The following is an 18,712-nucleotide window of genomic DNA, read 5'->3' as shown; positions in this document are numbered from 1 at the left end:
GGAGGGGAAATTAGGGGTGACGAGTGGCTTCCCGTGCAAAAATGGCATTTATTTTATTTTTATTTTATTTTTATTTTATTTTATTTAAAAATCCCTAAAGAGGGAGGGTGGGTTATCCGCTTGCATTGAATGAGGGATCCGTTAGGTTTTGCTCCTGCGGAATGGCAGCTGGCTGGTGGGGACTGTCCCCTGTAACCTGGTATCAGGTTGTGCCCTGCAAATGGGGGTTGGACTAGATGACCTAACAAGATCCCTTCCCAGATTCTGTTAATCTGTTATGCTTCGGTTTGCAATCTTTCGCTTAGTGACTGTTTGAAGTTGCAACCTTTTTGATCCTGCGGAATGGCAGCTGGTACCAGGTTGTGCATTGCAAATGGGGGTTGGACTAGATGACCTCACAAGACTCCTTCCGACTCTGTTAATCTGTTATGCGGGTAGTCCTCGGTTTACAATCTTTCATTTAGTGGCTGTAGTTACAACAGCACTGGGGAGGAAAAAAGTGAATTACGAGTGATCTTCACACTTCTGAAAGTCGCAGTACACCCCTCCCCCGCCATAATCATGGGAACCAAATTTGGGCTCTTGGCAGCTGGCCTGTATTTACAATGGTTGCAGCATCCCAGGGTCATGTGATCAGCACTGCAACCTTGTCAGTTGGCTCCCAAGAAGTGAAGTGAATGGGGGAAGCGGGATTCACTGAACAACCAGCTGATTCACTTAATAACTTGCAGCAGTTTGCTGAAGCCTGCCCCCCCCCCAAAAAAAAACCAACCCTCGTCAAATCAAGGATAAGTCACTTGGATCTTCAATCTTGGTTATAAGTTGAGGGCTACCTATAATTGGTTTGAGATTGATTTAATGTGCTGTCTGGATCGAGCAATTGTGGTCTGTAGCCATAATTTAAGAAGGGAGCTGTGGAAATCCAATAGTTAGGAGCTGCGGGCAGGATTTGCTGAGTGTCTGCTGGGTTTTTTTCCCAAATGAAAAGTGATAGAAATGAGTCTCCCTTAAAGATTAGGGTTTGATTAACTCCCTGCTCAGCTGCAAAATGTTTGCAAAGGAAGAAGGATTGTGGAACACTTGGAAATGTTTTAAATGTTACATTTAACAAAACACCCAATATACAGTCATTTCTCAAGAAAAGCAAGGTCACGCCTCTTGCAAATACTGTAGCAACTTTCCCTTACGTTTTTAACCCCGGAAAACCACGTTCTCTGTACACTTTTGCCGTTGTGTTATCTTGCAGTTAGAAAAATAAATTAAAAATGTCCTTCCATGTGGTTTCTTTAAGCCATCAGTGAAAGTGCAAATTTTGCAACCTTTTAGAGACAATTGGAAAAACACATCTCAAAAAGTAATCATTTGTTTTGTTCCCCTATTGGTTTTTCAGTCTTTCTCCTCCCCCCCCCTTTCTTTGATATGAAAGCAATGAAGTAACTCCCCCAAACCTTAATGTATGTTTAAGGAATAGAATAGAATAGGAATAAGAATAAGAATTGAGGAATAAGGAATAAGAATAAGGAATAGGAATAGAATAGATTTTTTTATTGGCCAAGTGTGATTGGACACACAAGGAATTTGCTCTCAGGGTACATAAAAGAAAAGATATGTTCATTGAGAATTCTAAGGCACAACACTTAATGATAGTTATAGGGTACAAATAAGCAATCAGGAAACAATCAATGTAAATCGTATATTGATATATAATATATTCAACATAATATATTGAATTCAATAGACCCGTTAAAAGATTTTTAAAAAGATACATTTCCCTGTCAGTCATGCACTCTAGGGGTCTGCACTCATCTTCATTTCTTGGTCATGTACCCAGTATTGTCTGAAGACAATTTCTTTAGTCAGGTGGCCAGCATTACTATACATCAAAGGTGAATGGAACACTGTTACTTTCCCATGAAGTGGTACCTATTCAGGGCTGGGCGTTCGCAGGGGTTCAGGAGAACCTCTAGCTAAGATTCTGTGCAGTTCGGAGAACCCCCAAATCCCACTCTTGGCTGGCCCTGCCCACCCCATTCCACCCCTCCCAGGAGTCCCCACATGGCCCATTTTGGATGCAGGTAAGTGCAGGGCGCGCACGGAGGCTTGGGGAGGGCGAAAAATGGTCCTACTGGCCTGGGGTGGCCATTTTCACCCTCCTGGAGGCTCGAGGAAAGCCTCCAGAGCCTGGGGAGGGGAAAAACGCCCCCCCCACCGTGGTACAGGAGGACAACTAAGCCACACCCACCATGGCCACGCCCACCTAGCAACCAGGTAGAGAACCCCTTGCTAAATTTTTTGAAGCCCAGCCGTGTACCTATTTATCTACTCACATTCACATATTTTCAAACTTTGTAGCTGACAAGCTCTGCGTCTTTGACTGTTGAGCCATCACGCCCCCATATTAAAAGATAATTAACAAATAATTACCCGTGCCATCTTTATTCTAAGCTTATAATAAGGAAAGGCCTTAGAATATTTTTAATACTACATCCTTGAAGCAATTGGGAGTCAGGCCTGGGGGTGGGGGGAGGTCTGTTCCTCCCCTCAGGGATGGCAAATTGAGTCAGGCCTGTGGCTTTGTTGCCCCCTGCAGAGATGGCAAATATCTCATGAAACCTGCTCCACCTTTCAGCATTAGGATTAGGGGTGAAATCCAGCGGGTTCTGACAGGTTCTGGAGAATTGGTAGCAGAAATTTTGAGTAGTTCGGAGAACCCGCAAATACCACCTCTGGCTGGCCCCTGGAGTGGGGTGGGAATGGAGATTTTGCAATGTCCTTCCCCCAGGAGTGGGGAGGGAATGGGGATTTTGGAGTATCCTTCCCCTGGAGTGGAGTGGGAATGGAGATTTTGCAGCATCCTTCCCCTGCCAGGCCCACCAAGCGACACCACACCCACTAAGCCATGCCCACAGAACCAGTAGTAAAAAAATTTGGATTTCACCACTGCTTAGGATATTGCAGGTAAAACATCGTAGGGCACATTTCATCAGGGGCTGTTGGTTTGAGCTTCGAGCTTGGCAGTTTGGTTGCAACCAAATTGCCAAGCTCGGAGCTCAGCCCAACTACTTGTATTCAAATACATTTCAACATTTCCACTCCACATGGCCAATAAGAGTCTGTATCTTTCTATGATTGGCTTCAAATCTTTTGGCTATCTGCTAAGCACATCAAGAGCTTCCTAGGGACTACAGCTGCTCTGTTATGGGAAGAAAGAGATCCTTTTAACTTGCCTTCCCCTGCCTTTTAAATATCTCAGCTTTCATAACAATAGGCAATATCAACCCAAACTGCAAAAACCTGTTTGCCGTGTGTGCTCCCGGTTCCTTTGAGCAACAATTGGCATCTTCAAACTGCCATTGGCATTTCTGCTTTCAATTTGCCAGGGAGATCTTTAGATCCTGATCCAAGCTTCTGTCCATGAAAAAAGCGTCAGGAGAAAAATACGAGAAGCCATGTGGCTTATTCCATAAATCACTGTTAGAAGAAACCACAGCTTGTATGAACCCAGTCTAACCCTATACCAGGGGTCTCCAACCTTGGCAACTTTAAGCCTGGCGGACTTCAACTCCTAGAATTCCCCAGCCAGCTTTGCTGGCTGGGGGGTTCTGGGAGTTGAAGTCCGCCAGGCTTAAAGTTGCCAAGGTTGGAGACCCCTGCCCTATATTAAAACCCACTACTATCTTTCTTTTAACCTTGACCCTTTATAGAGGAGACTGCAATCCTGAGTCCATTTTCAGTTGAAATGTATGTTTACATTCAAGTTATCCAGCTGAATTATTAAGCTTCAAAGTGCACAAACTCATAAGCTTCCTCTAAGTCCTCCTGAATCATAAGACCACTTAAATTCTGTTCAATGCACAGGAATGTACTTCAGAGTAAGTGTGCATAAGATTGGCCTTCTAATCTAGTAGATACTGTCCATCCCATACTATTAAGTCCCCAGCCATTAGAAATATTTTGAAAATGCTTCGTTCGTTTGAATGAACTTTGCCACGTTTGATGAAAAGTTTCTGTCAGTTGGATATTTATTTTGGCTGAATGGCCACCGTAATCTTTCTTCCTCCTCCTCCTCCTGGTTTTGAACATTTGGTTTCTTGTATCAATAAATGCAAGAACATTCTAATCCTTTATTATCATTTTTTAGCCTTTTGAAATAGTCCTTAGTTCACTGTACTCTATTCGGAGGCATATATCATATTTCTTAAAAGTTGTAGATCAACTTCAACGGCAGATAAACTGGCCACTATACATGGTCTCATTTAAGAAGGGCAGTTGTCTCTTATTTTCTAATGCAAGGAAATGCTCAATTTCGGAGACATATTTAAAAAAAAGTGACCAATGACTCGTTCCCACATTTATGTCCATTTATCAAATTATCAGCCACCCAGTATTAACACATCCCCATGGTTATGTGATCAACATTTAGGCACTTGGCCAGTGGCATGTACAGGTAGTCCTCGACTTATGACCACAGTTGACCCCAGAATTTATATTGCTAAGTGAAACATTTGTTAAGTGAGTTTTGCCCCATTGTACGACTTCACTTGCCACATTTGTTAAGTAAATCCCCCCCCAGTTGTTAAATTAGTAATGTGGTTGTTAAGTGAATCTGGTTTTCCCACTGACTTTGCTTGTCAGAAAATTGCAAAAGGGGATCACGTGACCCCGGGACACTGCAACCGTCATAAATACGAACCAGTTGCCATGTAGCTGAATGTAAATCTCATGAGCATGAATGTCATAAGTCACTTTATTCAGTGCCGTTGTAACTTCGAAAAATCACTAAGCAAACGTAAGTCGAGAACTGCCCCTATTTACAATGGTAGTGGGGTTGTTTGATTGTCATTTGTGACCTTACCTGCTGGCTTCCAATAAGCAAAGTCATAGGATTGCACCATCCACTTAACAACTGCAGTGATTTGCTAAAAAGATTGCAAAATCAGGTGTGATTTATTTTAACAACTGGCTTGATGAGCAATGGAAATTTTGGTCCCAATTACGGCTGTGGATGCAAATTATGCCACTAATAATTCGTGTCATTTGTGTATGACGTCATTATGGCTTTTAAAAAAACCACCTTTGCAAATTAGAAGATGTTTTCAGCACGACAGTTTCTCTTACCCCAGACTGACAAAGAAGCACCCCCATTCTAACTATGGCTTTGTTTATATAAGACTGTAAGCCATGAGTTGCTTAATTGTGTTTTATTCAATAAGCCACAAGTAACTAGGCTCACACAACATGCTGATGCACAAGCCAAGATTTACCAACTGCAGTTGTTGGGTTTTGCACTGCAAGCTAACTTAAGTCATAAGCAAACCACAGTATGGTTTTGCATCTTGTGTTAGATCTGTATCTGGAACAGTTGTTCTTGGAGGACAAAGCTGGATATAGAAACTTTGAAGGCCCTCTGTTATTTTAAGCAGCTCCATTCAAGCTTGTAGTCCCTGTATTAAGGATAAAACTTTGTTCTGGTAACTAAAGCAAACTTCTCAATCATCTACAATCATGCACAAGCAGTTTTTCTGGCTTTGTCAGAATTATTAATCCTCCTGCTTATAAGTAAATACACTTTATTTCCCTGTTTTTATTCTCCCTCACTTGTTAAACAATCACATACCTGGATATATTTGCCCTTGATCCAGTATACAAATACAATTCTGAGGTATAGAGCATTTTTGAAGTGTTTAAAGTCCAACTCCCCTACAAACGTGGTTGTTGTTTTTTTTTAAAAAAAGGATTTTGAGCTGAGCCAAGGTTTATCCATTGCCAGAAAACAGAGACTTGTAATATTCCATTGTAATTCTTAGGGTGGCAAGAGGCAAATTAACACGCAAAGATTGATCAAGCTGTAACACACAACTTGATATTTGGATGGTGCTCAAAAATGGACAGAGACCAATATTGCAATGTAGTTACAACTACACTCAAGCACTGATATCCCCTAGATATTCACAGACTGAGCCAGAAGGAGTTGCTGTACTATGCTGCCTAATTTAATGATTATATACATAATTATATACCTGAGGGGAAATGGGCAACTATATCTTGTTCCTGCTAGAATTAGAGGCAAAATCCTTTTAGCTGACCTCAATATATGAGCATCCTTCAGAACCTAAAAGGGTGGTGCACTACCCAGCATAATCTAACAAACGCCTCTTATCTGCCATGCAATTCTAAAAAATCAAATTCCCATAACTCAGCCCTAGGAATTATTTTGAAAAACCTGCTATCCCTCCCCCCTGGGCACCCAGAATTAACAGGGTGGCATAAGCAGCCCTGCAGATACTAACAGAGGGGCTGGAACTGACAAGAGCATCCCCCCAAAAGCCCTGGGAAGGACCCAGGACTTTCTCTGAACAGCTGGCGTTGCTACGGCAACCAACCCACTCTGCCTAGCAACCAGGTACTTGGGTGTCCCAGCATTAAGGTTCTATTTAGAGATAGAGATAGGGAGAGGCAAAAAAAAAGTATAGAGCAACCAACCGCAAAAATCTCAGGGTTAAAAAAAAAGCATCTGAGAAAGATCTAATTGTGCTTGTTTGAATGTGCGTATAGATCTATACTACTCTCCCTTTATTTCTTTAGCAGTAAATATAAATTTAATACTTTGTTGTGAAAGCGACTGCCTGAGGGCTTCTGGATTGGGGTTGAAAGGCAAAAGGAAGCAGTATGCTCCTTCCCATATTTGGGTGGACCATATTTTTATTTTATTATTATTTGAATTTATATCCCGCCCTTCTCCGAAGACTCAGGGCGGCTTACATTGTGTTAAGCAATAGTCTTCATCCATTTGTATATTATATACAAAGTCAACTTATTGCCCCCAACAATCTGGGTCCTCATTTTACCTACCTTATAAAGGATGGAAGGCTGAGTCAACCTTGGGCCTGATGGGACTTGAACTTGCAGTAATTGCAAGCAGTTGTGTTAATAACAGACAGACTTAGCCTGCTGAGCCACCAGAGGCCCATGTGTGTGTGTATATATATATATATATATATATGTTTTCTGAGGTTTTCACGGGTGTTTGTATGTAGGTGTTTGGTTATTTGGGTTTTCTCCCGCGTAAAATTGGAAGTGTCTTGGCGACGTTTTGACGAAGTCTCATTCGTCATCTTCAGGCTTCAGCTTCGTGCTTCTCCCAGAAGCACGAAGCTGAAGCCTGAAGATGACAAATGAGACTTCGTCAAAACATCGCCAAGACACTTCCAATTTTACGCGGGAGAAAACCCGAATAACCAAAGACCTACATATATATGTGTGTGTGTGTGTGTGTGTGTATGTATGTATGTATGTACACACACACACACATATATACACACATATATACACATACATACATACATATATCCTGTTTCCCCCAAAATAAGAGAGACATTGTTTTAAAGTTTGGCCAATGGTTTTAATAGCTGACAAATAAACCCCCAGCTTTTTTAAGAAAGATGCGTTAATGGCACAATATGATCCCACTTTCCTCTAATCCGAATTCCGTTCGTCTCCCTGATTTCCAAAGGGCAGCTCCCTTTTTAAAAAACCATTTAGAAATTGTTGTGGGGGGGGGGGAGATACTATTTGCATAATGAACCCGGAAGTCTCCTCTGTAGCTCGGGCGTCGTGGCTACTCTTCAATTTCGTATCTCTGCCTTCCTCCGGATCGCCGGAAGGCCTACTGTCCTGCGAGGTTGAGGCCTGCCCCTCCCGTACTTTACACCCACTCACGTCCCCGGCGGGGATCCCGGTGACTCGGGCGAAGGGGTCGAGCGAAGCGGCCTCGCGGGGACTTTCCCTGACACCGCCGCCTGGAAGAGCTTCGGCAGGGCTCGCTACGCCTCGCTCAGGCACGGAGACTTAAGCGGCGGCTTTCCTGCGGGGTCAGTCCGGCCGCGCTCTTCCAGACTGGGCGATGAGCTTGGCAGAGGCGCCGGAGGTGGAGGCGGGATGGCCGTCCGGAGCCTTGAACGACCCCGCCTTAGGTAAGTGGACTTTGGAGCGCGAGGTAGGCCCAAGCCCGCTCGGGGTGATGGGACTTGAAGTCCAAGGACCCCCCCCCTCTCTGTGTATGAATGTATATATCTCTCATCTCTCTTTTTATATGTATGTGTGTATACACACAAAACCTTCCTCCTCTGCTTTCCTACTTTATATACATTACATTATATTATATATAAAATAGGAAAGTAGAGGAGGAAGGTTTTGTATGTGTGCATATACATAGGTAGGAGATATATATATAAAATCTGTTGTGTATGTATGTGTGTATATATGTGTGTATGTGTATATGTGTGTATATTTTCGTAGGTTTTCACGGGTATAGGTATGTAGGTCTTGGCATATTCGGGTCTTTTCCCGTGTAAGGTTTATTTATTTATTTATTTATTATTCACACTTTTATACCGCCCTATCTCCCTAAGGACTCAGGGTGGTTTACAGCCATATAAAAGAAAACATATATATATATACAGGGTAAAACATTAATTTAAAAAACTTATTACATAGGCCGAATATTTAAAATAGAGATGTAAATAATAAAACCCATTTAAAACCAAATTTAAAATTTAAACATTTAAAAATTTAAAATTCTAGTCCAGTCCTGCGCAGATAAATAGATGTGTCTTAAGCTCGCGACGGAAGCAAAGCCGAAAGCACCAGCCTGAAGATGATGAGTGAGACCTCGTCGAAACGTCGCCAAGATACTCTCAACCTTACGTGGGAAAAGACCCACAGAGGTTAAAAAACAACTCAGCTGAAACCCTATATGTATATAGAGACACACAGACGCTGTCACACCCATACACTTACTTATATAGCCACCCATCATGTAGTGTTTTATCCACACACACACACACAAATATATAACATTTATAAAAACATACACTCATATCTAAATATTTTTCATGTAGTGTATATATTTACATAGGTGTGTATAATGCCTAGTGTGTTTGACCTATATAACCCGTAGTTTTGCTTTGGGAAGGGCTCTGCTGCAATCCTTTGGCAAAGAACCCAGTGATCAGTGCAGAGTGGTTTGTGCATGCTAGTAAACATTGTTGCATCAATTGTTTCTGTTTTTAATTTAATCACAGTATTGTCCCCACAACAGTAGAAAATTCCTTTGGGCAATAAATCACCTGAAAGATAAAACGAAGCATGGTAATAGTTGAGCTTCTTTCTCCTAGATTTTGTCCATGTTATTGAGAAATAGTAAGATACACAGCAATACAGGTAGTCGTTGACTTACAACCATTTATTTAGTGACTGTTAGGAGTTCCAGCAGTGCTGAAAAACAACAATTTAGGAATAATCTTCACATTTATGACCATCACAGCATTCAAAAAGTGGTTACGAGTAGCTAATGTGGTACACTTTCCATTTGATCCCATGCGTAATGTCTGCATGATTCACTTAACAACTACAGTAATTCACTGAAAAAACATGGCAACAAAAAAGGCATAAAATCAGGCGTAATTTGCTTAACGAGCAACTTGCTTAGCAATGGGAATTCTGATCCCAATTGTGGCTAAGTCAAGGACAACCTGTATCTTAACTGAAGTTTCAGTAGTATATATAGTCCTTATTGTTAATAAATTCAGAGCTAATGCAGGATAAATAATTATACATTGGCAATGAATCAAACATTTAGGAGCCATGCAGTTGTAGAGCTTTCATTTTTTTAGTCATTTTATCACCATGCTCAAGAAAAATGGCATTAGTTCAGTTCTTGTTACTAGCCTCAGTTATATCTGTGGAACATTTTTAAATGAAGTAGTTTCTTGCAACAGAGTTCTCCAAGGTTCTGTTTATTTAATAATTGCTTTCCATTTAAAGATATCCCATTTTTAAGAGGCACTAATAGCATCAGGCTCTCAGTAGGATAACTGAAAATTTAAAATGATGCAATAATTCTGAGAATTCTTGGTTCAGAAATTTTCCATTACATGTTTTTTTTTATCTAACCTTTGTTTCAGATCTTAATGATAATTCCCCTGATGAAGCCCTAGTAGATGATTTTCCTATCATAGATAAGAAAGCTGTGGAGCAACTAACAGAAGGGCTAATTTCACACTATTTACCTGACCTACAACGATCAAAACTAGCCTTAAAAGAACTCACGTACGTAACTTTAAAAAAATAGTCATTTAACTTTTTATGTATGGTACAAACCCCAGCTTGGTATTAGAATTAATATTCCTCTTAACTGAGTTTCCTGTTAAAAAAAAATCAACATTATTTTCATATTTATTACAGGGATATACAGCACTGCTTGTGCTTCCCTGTACACCATATCGGGCTGAGATATTTATGGAAATGGGTGAATGCAGATAGCATTCAGAATTTCTAAAATGGAATTTTTCATATCAGTAACTTTATTTTTGTAGCGCTGATTTCAAAACGCATTTTAAATTACTCTATTTTTCTTTCAGACAGAACCAAGAAGTACTGTTAGAAACTGTACAACAAGAAATTTCAAAGTTTAAAGAATGTAATTCAGTTCTTGATATCAACATGCTGGTAAGTGTGTTTTTGTTACATTTGTCTTCATTGGAAGACCTTTGCTGTTGAACGTCCCCCCTTTCCCAGAAATGCATGAAATGTTTGGGATGTACAATGGTGTCTTGTACTAATTGCAAACATCCAACAATGAGTGCATATGTTTTCATGTACTAAAACGGAAACCGTTCGATCACGAACTGATTGCGACATATGTAAGTAGTCAGATTGTGCATATGGTTCAGGAGATAATAGACTTTGCTTCTAACGATGGACGTTATCATTGATGGCAGGAGCCGAGTTCAGTCAAATCATTGGCAACCTTCAGTCTCAAAAGTTTAAGGTATCGTGCTCTGGAAAGAGATCCTAAAACAGCATCTGGTGTGACTAAAAAGGCCAATTTGAGAGTGGCAATCCCTTCCACACTGAGGGCAGATACATTCCGTCCTCTGTCCAGCCCCCAGATTTCGCTGGTTCCGGGACTGCCTCTTTGCCTCAGCCTGCCGAAGAAATGAATGAAAGAGAAAGCCATGCTGCATCTTTAGCTGAACGATCAGAGGTTTCCCAGTTGTTAATGTCCATTCCCAAGGCCTTTAGATCCCTTATATTGCAGCTGTGGTCTCCAGCTATGGTCGCAGCTGAGTTCACTAAATGGTTGAAAAATAAAAGACAGTTATATACTGCTCTTCTGTAGCCTTTCAGAGTTTATAAAAGGATTCTGTATTTTATTTTTAGTGAACTGTAGCCCCACTATAAGAGGGACGCGGTGGCTTAGTGGGTAAGACACTGAGCTTGTCGATCGAAAGGTCGGCAGCTCAGCGGTTCAAATCCCTAGTGCCGTGTAACGGGGTGAGCTCCTGTTACTTGTCCCAGCTTCTGCCAACCTAGCAGTTCGAAAGCACGTAAAAAATGCAAGTAGAAAAATAGGGACCACTTTGGTGGGAAGGTAACAGTGTTCCGTGCGCCTTTGGCGTTGAGTCATGCTGGCCACATGACCCCAGAGACGTCTTCTGACAGCGTCCTCTTTGGCTTTGAAACAGAGATGAGCACCGCCCCCTTGAGTTGGGAACGATTAGCACGTATGTGCGAGGGGAACCTTTATCTTTACCTAGCCCCACTATAATGACTTTAAATCCTAGTAATTTTTTTCATGGAGAGCTCACTATCCAAGTGACTCTGAGCAGTTTACAGATAGATAACCACTTACTGTGTTGTTGGGCCTTCCTTGAAGGACTTATACCTAGAATAGCTTTTTATGCATACTTTGGTATATTCAAGAAACAGGTTACTTTTTTAAAGTTACTCAGGTTTGTTTTAGACACTCTATAAGTTTCCATCTCCAGTAAATGTTTTTTCCTTTTTAAGTTTTCAGAAGCGAAATACTATCACAATAAATTGGTAAACATTAGGAAAGAGATGCTGTTGCTGCATGAGAAGACGTCAAAGTTGAAAGTGAGTTTTATTTTACTTGACTAGTAAAATGTGGGCAAAATGTACACTGTTGTATATATTTTGACTCTTCAAGGTCTTGCAGATCAAAACAGATGTCCTATATTTTCTTAAGAACTCCATTCTAAATTAGCCTTTTCATAAATGTTTGGTATTTGAAATGTTGCCATTCATTCGAATTCAAATTTCAACTTTTAATACCAAGTTTAATTGAATCTACTAATTGAATCTACAGAGAGTGTATGCCTTCAATATTATAATATTAATAAGGGCAGTTCTCTGCCTTAAGCAGAATTTCTCAGTAAAATAATTCAACATTAATTACATATATGACCTACCATGGAAAAAAGCTATAATCCTGTGTTTTGTTAAATCCACTAATTCAATGTGAAACTTATTTCTCAGGAAATATAAGTTTGGACTGGGTGATATTTGCTTATAGATGGTATTGGAGGAAAGCTTTCTTTTATAAATTTTAGACTTTTTAAATATCGTTTTATATTCCTTCACAGTGCTTTACAGCACTATCTAAGCAGTTTACAGAGTCAGCATATTGCCCCCAACAAGCCAGTCAGGATTGAAGGAGTTGAACTCTTGGCAGTCGGCAGAGTTAGCCTGCAATACTGCATTCTAAACCATTCTAGGAAAAAGATGAAAATGAAATACTGGACTGTCAGTTGACCTAGCAAACCATGTCATTGTAGGCATTAGGATTCGTCTGTTAATTTTAAAAACCTATTGTTTAGAGTTTAGAATCGCAGTTCGTGGACATCGTACAGAATTTTTCTCTCGATGAAATCAGCTCTCCTCCTCATAACAGTGACCTTCGTACAGGACTCAGAAGTATGCATAAATGCAAAATGTAAAAGAGAGATCTAGAACAACGTTTCCATTAATGCTCGCGAAAGGATTTGAATCTTTTCAACCGTACAGAGTATATCGATTAGAAAACGAACATGTGTTTTAAAGATCAGGGAGAAAGGATAGAATGATCTCTTTGGAAGGACTGGCTATAACCCTGAAACGGATGTGCCTTTATAGAATGAAAGTAAGCTTTTTTCAGGATCCTTTGTAATAGCACATGAAGCGGAAAAAAAGCTGAGAGACCTGCGAAAAATAATAGCAGAATAACGAGGCTGTGATGTCCTGAAATATAATCCTTTGGTTTTTCTGATGCTTCCTCCTTTCAGAGAAGGGCGCTCAAACTCCAGCAAAAGCGACAGAAAGAAGAACTAGAACGAGAACAACAACGGGAGAAGGAACTGGAAAGAGAAAAACAATTAACTGCCAAACCAGCAAAAAGGACATGAAAGCCCAACATGTTTTGCCTTGTTGTGCTAATTATATTAACCTTTTGGACTTTCTGGGGATGCGATGATCCCCTCGCACTCTCCCGTTCTATTTTGCCAAGGAAAGTATTAGCGCAGTCTTCATATTTCTACCTTGCTGTTAGGAACGGAAAGTGTACCACATTAACTGCTCCTAATCACTTTTTGATTAATGCTTTGCTAATATTGCTGGGTCAGATTTTTTTTTTTTTTAAGAAATAGGATACTCTATGGTAAGGTGGCAACATGGTTGGCTGGGGAATTCTGGGACTTGAAGTCCACAAGTCTTAAAAGTTGCCAAGGCTGGAAGCTCTGTGACATTAATTCCAACATCTTACAAGGCCTCCATTGGTAGTGCATGTGTCCCAAACCCAGATTTGTTCCTTAACGGTTATCTCTACCTCATTAAATGTACGCTACACCACACTTCAGGGTAGTTATCACCCATCTGTCCATGTCCCTTTGCTGAGCGAGGGATCTTTGCAACTTGCAGGAAACATGGGCAGAAATCCTTGTGGCAACTTTCTGAGTTCAGATTCTCCAAAGACAAGACTGGTGGAATAGAATTGTCAGGATCTCATTGCTTCTACAGGATCCTTCCTGGGTTAAGAACTGACGGGACAACAGAAGAAGCATCCATGCGAAAATATTGGTGCAACGTTGGTCCAATACCTGCTTTCAGGAAATGAACACCTACCATATTTTTCAGAGTATAAGACGCACTGGAGTATAGTATAAGACGCATCTTAGTTTTTGGGGAGGAAAATAAGAAAAAAGCTGATTGGCAGGTAGATTGGCCTCCCGGAATACCCCCAATCAGCTGTTTCCAGAGGTGAATTTTAGCAACAGGTTCCTTGGTTGTGAGCTCTGTGCCTTGCTTTTTTTTCAGCCTATGAAACTCTGTTTCAGGAAAAAAAAAAATCTGCCTCTGAAAGCCTCCAAAACAGCTTTAGAAAAAAAGCCTCTGAAGCTCTGTTTGGGGGCTCCTTTTCTGAAGCTTCATTTCTGACCCTTTTTTCAGCCTCTGAAAACTTCCGTTTGAGAAGCTGGGCTGGGCTACATTCAGAGTATAAAACACACCCAGATTTTCACCCTCTTTTTTGGGGGGAAAAGGTACATCTTACAGTCTGAAAAATACGGTACTTGGGGAAACGCCGGGAAAGTTTTTGTAGCTTGCACCCATCAGATCGATTTAGCTTAGAAGGAGATCTCTGGTAACAAGCAGCATTAGAATTCTGGATGCGCAGCCTCGGTATCAAACACAGTCCTGTGTGAGTAGGGGGTTGGACTAGATGACCTCCAAGGTCCCTTCCAACTCTGTTACTGTTACACAGGTAGCACCACATGGAAAGTACAGAGCCAGCACAGACTGCCCAGTTGAATGCTGGTGGCAGACCGCAGGCTCCCTCTTGTGTTCTCAGCAGTTGTTGCTCGTAGGTCAATCGCCACAAATATTTCTGTTTAAAATCAAGGCTGTTTTAATTACTGTAATTGGGGGGGGGGGTGTCCATCAAGCACGATCTGTTACAATCAGACGTCAAAATGCGTGATTAAAAAAAAGGGCCTACTTGCCTGTGGGGGGAAAATGTGTGATTGTATCATTCTCAACCAGCAAACACAACTGGGGGGTGTGAAGATGGATGGATGGTTTCAACCTCAGCAATTTTGTGATGTATGGACTTTTAACTTCCATACATCTTAAAGTTGCTACAGTTGAGAAACCCAGGTATAGAGAGGCATTGTAATAAACCTAGCGTTACAATCTTATAATTAGTTATAAATAAAATTACTGTGTTTTTCGGAGTATAAGACACACCTTAGTTTTTGGGGAGGAAAATAAGAAAAAAAAGTTGATTGGCAGGTGGATCAGCCTCCCCAAATACCCCCAATCAGCTGTTTCCAGAGGTGAATTTTAGCAACAGGTTCCTTGGTTGTGAGCTCTGTGCCTTTTTTTTTTTTTTTTGCTTTTTTTTTCTGCCTCTGAAACTTCTGTAACAGCTTTAGAAAAAAAGCCTCTGAAGCTTCATTTCTGAGGCTTTTTTTCTGAAGCTTCGTTTCTGTTTGAGAGGCTGGGTGGGGCTACATTCGGAGTATAAGACACACCCAGATTTTCACCCTCTTTTTTTGGGATGGAAAAGGTGTGTCTTGCTTTCCGAAAAATATGCTAGACTATACGGTTTGATTAAAATAGAAGAAAATCAGCAAAGGCTAATACAACAAAAGCCAATATGAGTTTTATGTTTATGTTTACAGTTGGGATCCTGGAGTTAAAAAGCATGATCCATGGAGTCAAAACTCAGGTCAACTTCCCTATTGTTTTCAGCTAAGTGTCTACCCCTGCTTTGTCCCAATTTTAATGGTGGACTCCCTCCACACAACCACGTTGTTGGGAAACTGAATCAACATCTTTAGAATGCTAGGCTATTCGCCAAAGATAGTTAAAGGAACAAGGGGGACACATCTGGGCACAGAAGGTAGCTGGATACCTTCAGACCAGTCACTGAGCTGAAAATTTGAGAAGGTCCTGGCAAAACTATTCTAAAAATGTTGCCAAGTAATTGTGTGCTCATTATTGTGTGAACACTTGGAACAACGATAGTGTCAATCGCCTCTTAAGTATAAAAGCATTCATGGTCACATCCAGATCTGTTCCAGCTATGTGTGCTTATATTACAAACTACTTTTCCTCGTTATCAAATGCCACAACAAAGATCTTTAAATAGCTTTCCTGCTTATGAGGACATTACTGCTGAAGAGTGATAGATTATCAGTCTGTAACACACGCTCAAGAGTTGCTTTCCATGAGCTTCAGGAGTTTCCTCCAGCTTATCTCCGCGTCTCTGGAATCAGCAAACCTACTTTTGGAGTCAGACCTACAAATAGCAACTAGTTTGATGCTGGGTGCAGATACTGTAAGGAGAGAAATTACAACTGGCTTACTCCTCCCAGCAAGGACGTCAAGTAAACCTGAAGGGGTTTCTGAGGCAGCTTGTGAGGAGTCAAAGTTGAGTTGTGGAGTGCCATAGTTTTCATCACTATTACCATAATGTTTGGGGATGCGGTGGCTCAGTGGCTAAGAAGCTGAGCTTGTCGATCGAAAGGTTGGCAGTTCAGCAGTTCAAATCCCTAGTGCCGCGTAATGGGGTGAGCTCCTGTGACTTGTCCCAGCTTCTGCCAACCTAGCCGTTCAAAAGCACGTAAAAAATGCAAGTAGAAAAACAGGGACCACCTTTGGTGGGAAGGCATTTAGTCATGCCAGCCACATGACTATAGAGACGTCTTCGGACAGCGCTGGGTCTTTGGCTTTGAAACGGAGATGAGCACTGCCCCCTAGAGTTGGGAACAACTAGCACATATGTGCGAGGGGAACCTTTACGTTTAATGTTTGCCATTGTACATTAGTTTGGAAGATGTTGGATCAGCACCAGGGAAGCCCAGGTTGAAGTCCACCTTTCTCCATGAAAGATCCTAGGGTGACTTTAGGTCAATCACTTTTTCAACACAAACCAAGAAAGAATGGTGATTGTGCAGAAAACTGGCAAGAAGAACCTTAAGTATACACCATTTTGAGCTCCTGGAGCATGGCAGCCTAGGGAATTCTGGGAGTTGAAGTCCACACTTCTTAGAGCTGCCACGGTTGACAACTGTGTCCTGGAGGGCACAGAAAGGCAGATTCTGCATCTCTACGCAATTTGAAGAAAACCACATTGAGATAAGCCAGATTTAGACCAATATCCTTTTCGTCTCAGCAATCGGCCAGAATTTCTCCATAAATCACAAGTTCTTCCATCTCTTCCTTGCAAGGTGTAGTCAGAAAAAAAAATCACAATGGCAGCCACAAGGATGTGATCCAAGCACTGCACAATTATTATTTTTTGTACGTCACCCTTCAAAAAATGCAGAGGTTTAACTCTCGGGTCTTGACTGTTTTACTGACCTCTTGGCCCTAAGACAGACCGCTTAGTTCCTTCCCTCAAATTAAACAGAGCTAAGCTCCCTTACCTATTCAATTCGATTCGATTCGATTCTTCACCTTTCACAAAGCCAAGCTCTCCCAAATAATTTATTTATTTTATTTATTTATTTATTATTCAAATTTGTATACCGCCCTATCTCCCAAAGGACTCAGGGCGGTTCACAGGCATATAAAACATCTATATACAAATTAAAATAATCATTAAAAAACTTATTATAATGCCCAATTATTAAAAATGGAAATATAAATATTAAAACCAATTTAAAACCCCTATAAATTTAAAATCTAAGCCAGTCCTGCACAGGTAAATAAATGTGTCTTGAGCTTGCGACGGAAGGTTCGGAGGTCCGGAAGTTGACGGAGTCCTGGGGGGAGTTCGTTCCAGAGGGCGGGAGCCCCCACAGAGAAGGCCCTTCCCCTGGGCGTCGCCAGACGACACTGCCTAGCTGATGGCACCCTGAGGAGTCCCTCTCTGTGAGAGCGGACGGGTCGGTGAGAGGCATCTGGTAGCAGTAGGCGATCCCGTAAATAACCCGGCCCTATGCAATGGAGCGCTTTGAAGGTGGTCACCAAAACCTTGGAAGCGCACCCGGAAGGCCACAGGTAGCCAGTGCAGTCTGCGCAGGATGGGTGTTATGCGGGAGCCACGAGGGGCTCCATCTATCACCCGCGCAGCCGCATTCTGGACTAACTAGCCTCCGGATGCCCTTCAAGGGAAGCCCCATGTAGAGAGCGTTGCAGTAATCCAGGCGAGACGTCACGAGTGCGTGAGTGAATTTAAATTCTAAACCCAGGTTGTCATTGTTAAAGAGAAGTTGTATTCCAATAGACAGGGCTGTACCAATAAAGCACTGATGATATTACTAGTCTGGATAATGAGACATCTGCAAGAAAAGCGAAGGCGCCTTCAGACCAGGGCTGTGGATGATGGGCAGCACATCTGGAAGGCGCTGAATTGGGGGAAGAAGAACCTACCCAGGAAAGATGTTCCCGAACCCCCTTTCCTCCAGCCTCTGGGTGGACAACAATCTCCCCCCCCCCATCCCCAGCCAACGGTACTCCTAAGAACCTTAAGCGCTCCAGACTGTTGGCAGCTGTATTACCGCATAGCAGGGGTGAAATCCAGCAGGTTCTGACAGGTTCTGGAGAACCGGTAGCAGAAATGTTGAGCAGTTCGGAGAACCGGCAAATACCACCTCTGGCTGGCTCCAGAGTGGGGTGGGAATGGGGATTTTGCAATATCCTTCCCCTCCCTCTCCCACCAAGTCACACCTACCCCACAAAACTGGTAGTAAAAAAATTTGGATTTCACCATAGCCCTTGGTGAGAAAAACTTGGCAAGGCAAAAGCACTTAACCAGGTATGTCTATGGAGATTCTCCATCATCCAGGTGATGGTTGTCCCAAAGGTGCTTTTTCAAGAGGCAACTGGAGTTTCTGGTTTTTGTTTTTGTTTTCTTTTGAAGACCTTT

General features: G+C 41.7%; 2 protein-coding genes across 2 annotated transcripts in view; both read left to right on the top strand.

Moving 5' to 3' along the window:
* The first annotated feature begins 7,648 nt into the window (after window positions 1-7,648).
* Window positions 7,649-18,693, top strand: BLOC1S6 (biogenesis of lysosomal organelles complex 1 subunit 6). The gene is made up of 5 exons (XM_058156542.1): window positions 7,649-7,973; window positions 9,966-10,110; window positions 10,422-10,509; window positions 11,854-11,940; window positions 13,128-18,693. Exons 1-5 carry the CDS (start codon window positions 7,904-7,906, stop codon window positions 13,245-13,247), a joined length of 510 nt encoding a protein of 169 aa, XP_058012525.1. The 5' UTR covers window positions 7,649-7,903; the 3' UTR covers window positions 13,248-18,693.
* The window catches only part of SQOR (sulfide quinone oxidoreductase), a 26,971-nt gene continuing 18,716 nt past the window's right edge, over window positions 10,458-18,712 (top strand). Inside the window, exons 1-2 of the mRNA XM_058156530.1 lie at window positions 10,458-10,509; window positions 11,854-11,940. The gene's annotated coding sequence lies outside the window, so the exon portion shown is untranslated. The remainder of the gene's footprint in view (window positions 10,510-11,853; window positions 11,941-18,712) is intronic.

Source organism: Ahaetulla prasina, chromosome 13 (genome assembly GCF_028640845.1).
Source record: "Ahaetulla prasina isolate Xishuangbanna chromosome 13, ASM2864084v1, whole genome shotgun sequence".
Classification (NCBI taxonomy): Eukaryota; Metazoa; Chordata; class Lepidosauria; order Squamata; family Colubridae; genus Ahaetulla; species Ahaetulla prasina.
This window is presented reverse-complemented; position numbering and strand designations above follow the sequence as displayed.

Coding starts and splice junctions, on each gene's coding strand:
- BLOC1S6 (XM_058156542.1), top strand. CDS start 7,904: ATGAGCTTGGCAGAGGCGCCGGAGGTGGAGGCGGGATGGCCGTCCGGA. Junction 7,974..9,965: donor CTTGAACGACCCCGCCTTAG/GTAAGTGGACTT, acceptor CCTTTGTTTCAG/ATCTTAATGATAATTCCCCT. Junction 10,111..10,421: donor CTAGCCTTAAAAGAACTCAC/GTACGTAACTTT, acceptor TTTTTCTTTCAG/ACAGAACCAAGAAGTACTGT.